The sequence below is a fragment of the Oratosquilla oratoria genome, chromosome 5 (genome assembly GCF_046742065.1).
Source record: "Oratosquilla oratoria isolate Oo_2021 chromosome 5, ASM4674206v1, whole genome shotgun sequence".
NCBI classification, from domain to species: Eukaryota; Metazoa; Arthropoda; class Malacostraca; order Stomatopoda; family Squillidae; genus Oratosquilla; species Oratosquilla oratoria.
In genome coordinates, this window is record NC_134781.1 from 11,530,713 (window position 1) to 11,533,881 (window position 3,169).

Below are 3,169 nucleotides of genomic sequence, written 5' to 3' on the forward strand. Positions count from 1 at the left end.
TGTTCTATTTTATCTTATTTCTCTTTTTCTGAATTAAGATGACTCTTTCGTATTTTTTTTTTACAATAAATCGTTCTTGCTTTACAGAAGGTCTGAAGGTTCTTGCAAGTTCATATCAAAAGTTGATAAAGATAAACTTGTGATTGTAAGAGGTTGATTTTGTAGTTCACAGTGCCGTTCAGAGAAGAATTTTTTTTTTTTTTTTTTTTTTTTTTTAGAACCAATACTCACGTTGTGGGATTCCAACCGTATTCAGTATGATCAGATAAGTACCTCTTCCATATCCTAAACGTTCAATACGAAGTCAGTCCGGTTACCAATCAGCACGCTGAAGTTGAAGTTGGATCTGAGGCTCAAGCCGAGGTTTCACAGTTGTCAAGTGTGTAGATCGGCCCACCCTGTATTGCCATTCTTATCCAGGGTACGTAGTCTGGAAGAAGAAAAGAAAACTAACAAAAAAAAAAACTCTTCAAAATTATTTATACACTGGCACCAGGATGTTCGCTGGCTGAGCAGATTAGGGCGTCGCTACGTGCGAATGAGGTCGAGGTGATGGTGGTTCGAACACTGCTACCGGTGAGTTGTACCAAGGACATGATTCATTAAATTCCGCGCTACAAATTCCTCTGTAAGGACCACCGTTCTAACCTCCTGATAGGGGGAGTCTCGTGACATTAAACCGAATCTCAATGGCACTGGTGGCCATTTCGGTATGGAAGCCACAATTTGATTGAACAAATAGAAGCCTCTGACGTTTACAAAAGAAAGTGAGCAACCCGGTTGAGGTGACAGGTAAATAAAATGAGTTCATGGTTTATCCAAAATACAATTGTGGATATGAAATTCCTCGACACTTAGCAGTATTCAATCTTGGGATCCGGTAAAAAAAAAAAAGAAAAAAAAAGTAGGAAATCGTCACGAATAAACAAACGCAGTCTTATTTGACTATATTGGCGAGACTACTCTGTTCACCCCATAAAAAATATTTCATTTTTTTTTTTTTTTTTTTTTTTTGTGCGTGTGAAGCGGAATCGAAACCAACACACCACAGCGGGATATCGATTACGATTAAGAAAAAAAAAATCTTACCAGCAACGTCGACGTAGACTCCAGGATATTTTGAATGACCACACGTTCTTCCCCATGATGTAATTCCGTACTGAACAGCATGACCTTTCTCTATCAACACCAAGGGACCACCTCCATCTCGCTGAGGGGAAAGTGGGACTTAGTGTTATTTTCTTTTTTCTACATACTAACACAAGAAACTTATTGTCTAGTTTTCCTTTCTTTTGCATATCTTACATACTCCAAACATCAGGAGAAAATTTAAAAATTTGCACATTTTACATACTCCAAACATCGAGAAAGTAAGAAATAAATAGATGAAAAAAGTGTCCGTAGAATGTTTACTCTGAAAGAAAAAGAACAAGGAAGATAGCAATTTGGTGAAAGAATGAAGGGATTTTCCTCCAGCTGGATGAAACTGTTGGTATCCAGCGTTTCTATCCTTGGGGACAAAATTACTTCGAAGAGATGAAGTCATAGAGGTGGCAAAGGAGGTAGAGAACAGTGGACATGAAAGATGGCAAAAACTAAAGTGATCATACTTTTGCTTTTGGCAGAAGAGCAGACTCTGTTGAAATGAGCTTCTCAGACAACGAAAATAGAAGGTTAAGGGAGTATGTCTTCGGTGGTGTCCAGCGCTTCTATCCTTGGAACGATATCGCGCCGAAGAGAGGGAATGATAGGAGTGGTGATGGAAAGATTTATGGATTGTTGAAATGAAGGATAGTAGAAGATAAAAGGGATCAATATTTTGTTTTGAGAAAAAAAAAATCGAAAAGAATAAAAAAAAAAAAAAAAGTGAGTCTGGTCCGTAAAGGTGTCACTAAAGGAGGTTTCAAGCGAAATTATTTCCAACTTTCTAGAAAGTGAAGGTCGTCTTCATCAGCCAAGTGTATCCTAAAACGAGCATCTATCTAAATCGAGTTTGCTAGAAAATAAAGTTAGTAACACCAGAAGCTGGAAAGTATTTACCAACTGTATATATCAATGTCTTTTCCCCTTTGTAAAGGGGTAGCCGCGTCATGCCCTGAATCCTGGAAAAGAAAATTAACTTAAAAATATAACATTACCGGACTGAGTCAGTGCCTAATGAAGATAAATATGACAAATTAAACATTCTAGGTTAATACATCTGATGTGTGGCTTCGCTCCTAGAAAAGGGAATAGTCTAATTGGTCAAAGGTCCCCAGATAGAATTATCTGGAACAGCGGTAGATTAAATATAACCTTAATTCCGAATTCCGTCCGCATGAGTATCATAGTGTCTGCAGTCACGAGTGAGAATAGTGTTTTCGGTGACTGAGCAACTCGCCATCTTTTTCTATATACCCCCTGTTCACACTACACGGTCTGAACCGCGCAGAAAACGCGGTGGTATCGCATAGTCAAGGAAAATGTGCGCGATCGTGTGTGAACTCCTCCATTGATTTACATTGTAATTGAACCGCCGCTGTTCGAACTGCATAGGTTGAAACCGCTCGTGTGAACAGTGCCTAATGAACAGCCATGCATAAGCATAGGATATGTGAGGAAACGGACTGTGAACTATTTTGCCGGTGTCACACTATAGGGGCAACGCCGGATCCGGTCAGATGATGTTCGCAAGTTTAATTAGCTTAATAAAATCACCTGACGATAGCAGCAAGAACTTACTATTACGACCACCATCTCCTTCTGGTCAAAATGTCATCATAATCTTTCGAGTCTAATGACTTATAATAAGGGAGACTTTGCTATGCCCACCAAGCCGCAACGGCGGCGCCGCGCCGGGAATGTGACACCTATCTTAGTCAGCCTTTCACTTACCGTACACGTATCGCCCCTGTAGCCCCCGGCGCAGAACATTTTTCTGTTGATCAGCGACATGTACAGATGATTCATATATCGACAACGGAGGGCTGATATCGTTTTCAGAGTCACTTGCTGAAGCCAGTTCGAGATTACGGGGCTCCCTGTTGGCACAGTGAATTGCATGTAGGTTTACATGTTCATATAAACATATACATAAATGGATACATACATACATACATACATGCATGCATACATACATACACACATACATACATGCATACGCCCATACACACACATACATACATAAATA

The 3,169-nt window shown here is 39.7% G+C and overlaps 1 protein-coding gene across 1 annotated transcript in view; it reads right to left on the reverse strand.

The window, feature by feature from the left end:
- Window positions 1-353: 353 nt before the first annotated feature.
- Window positions 354-3,169, reverse strand: part of LOC143025668 (trypsin delta-like) — a 14,392-nt gene continuing 11,576 nt past the window's right edge. Inside the window, exons 5-7 of the mRNA XM_076185668.1 lie at window positions 2,875-3,020; window positions 1,090-1,210; window positions 354-430 (exon numbers count right to left, since the gene is read on the reverse strand). Coding sequence (XP_076041783.1) covers window positions 354-430; window positions 1,090-1,210; window positions 2,875-3,020 — 344 coding nt within the window. The remainder of the gene's footprint in view (window positions 431-1,089; window positions 1,211-2,874; window positions 3,021-3,169) is intronic.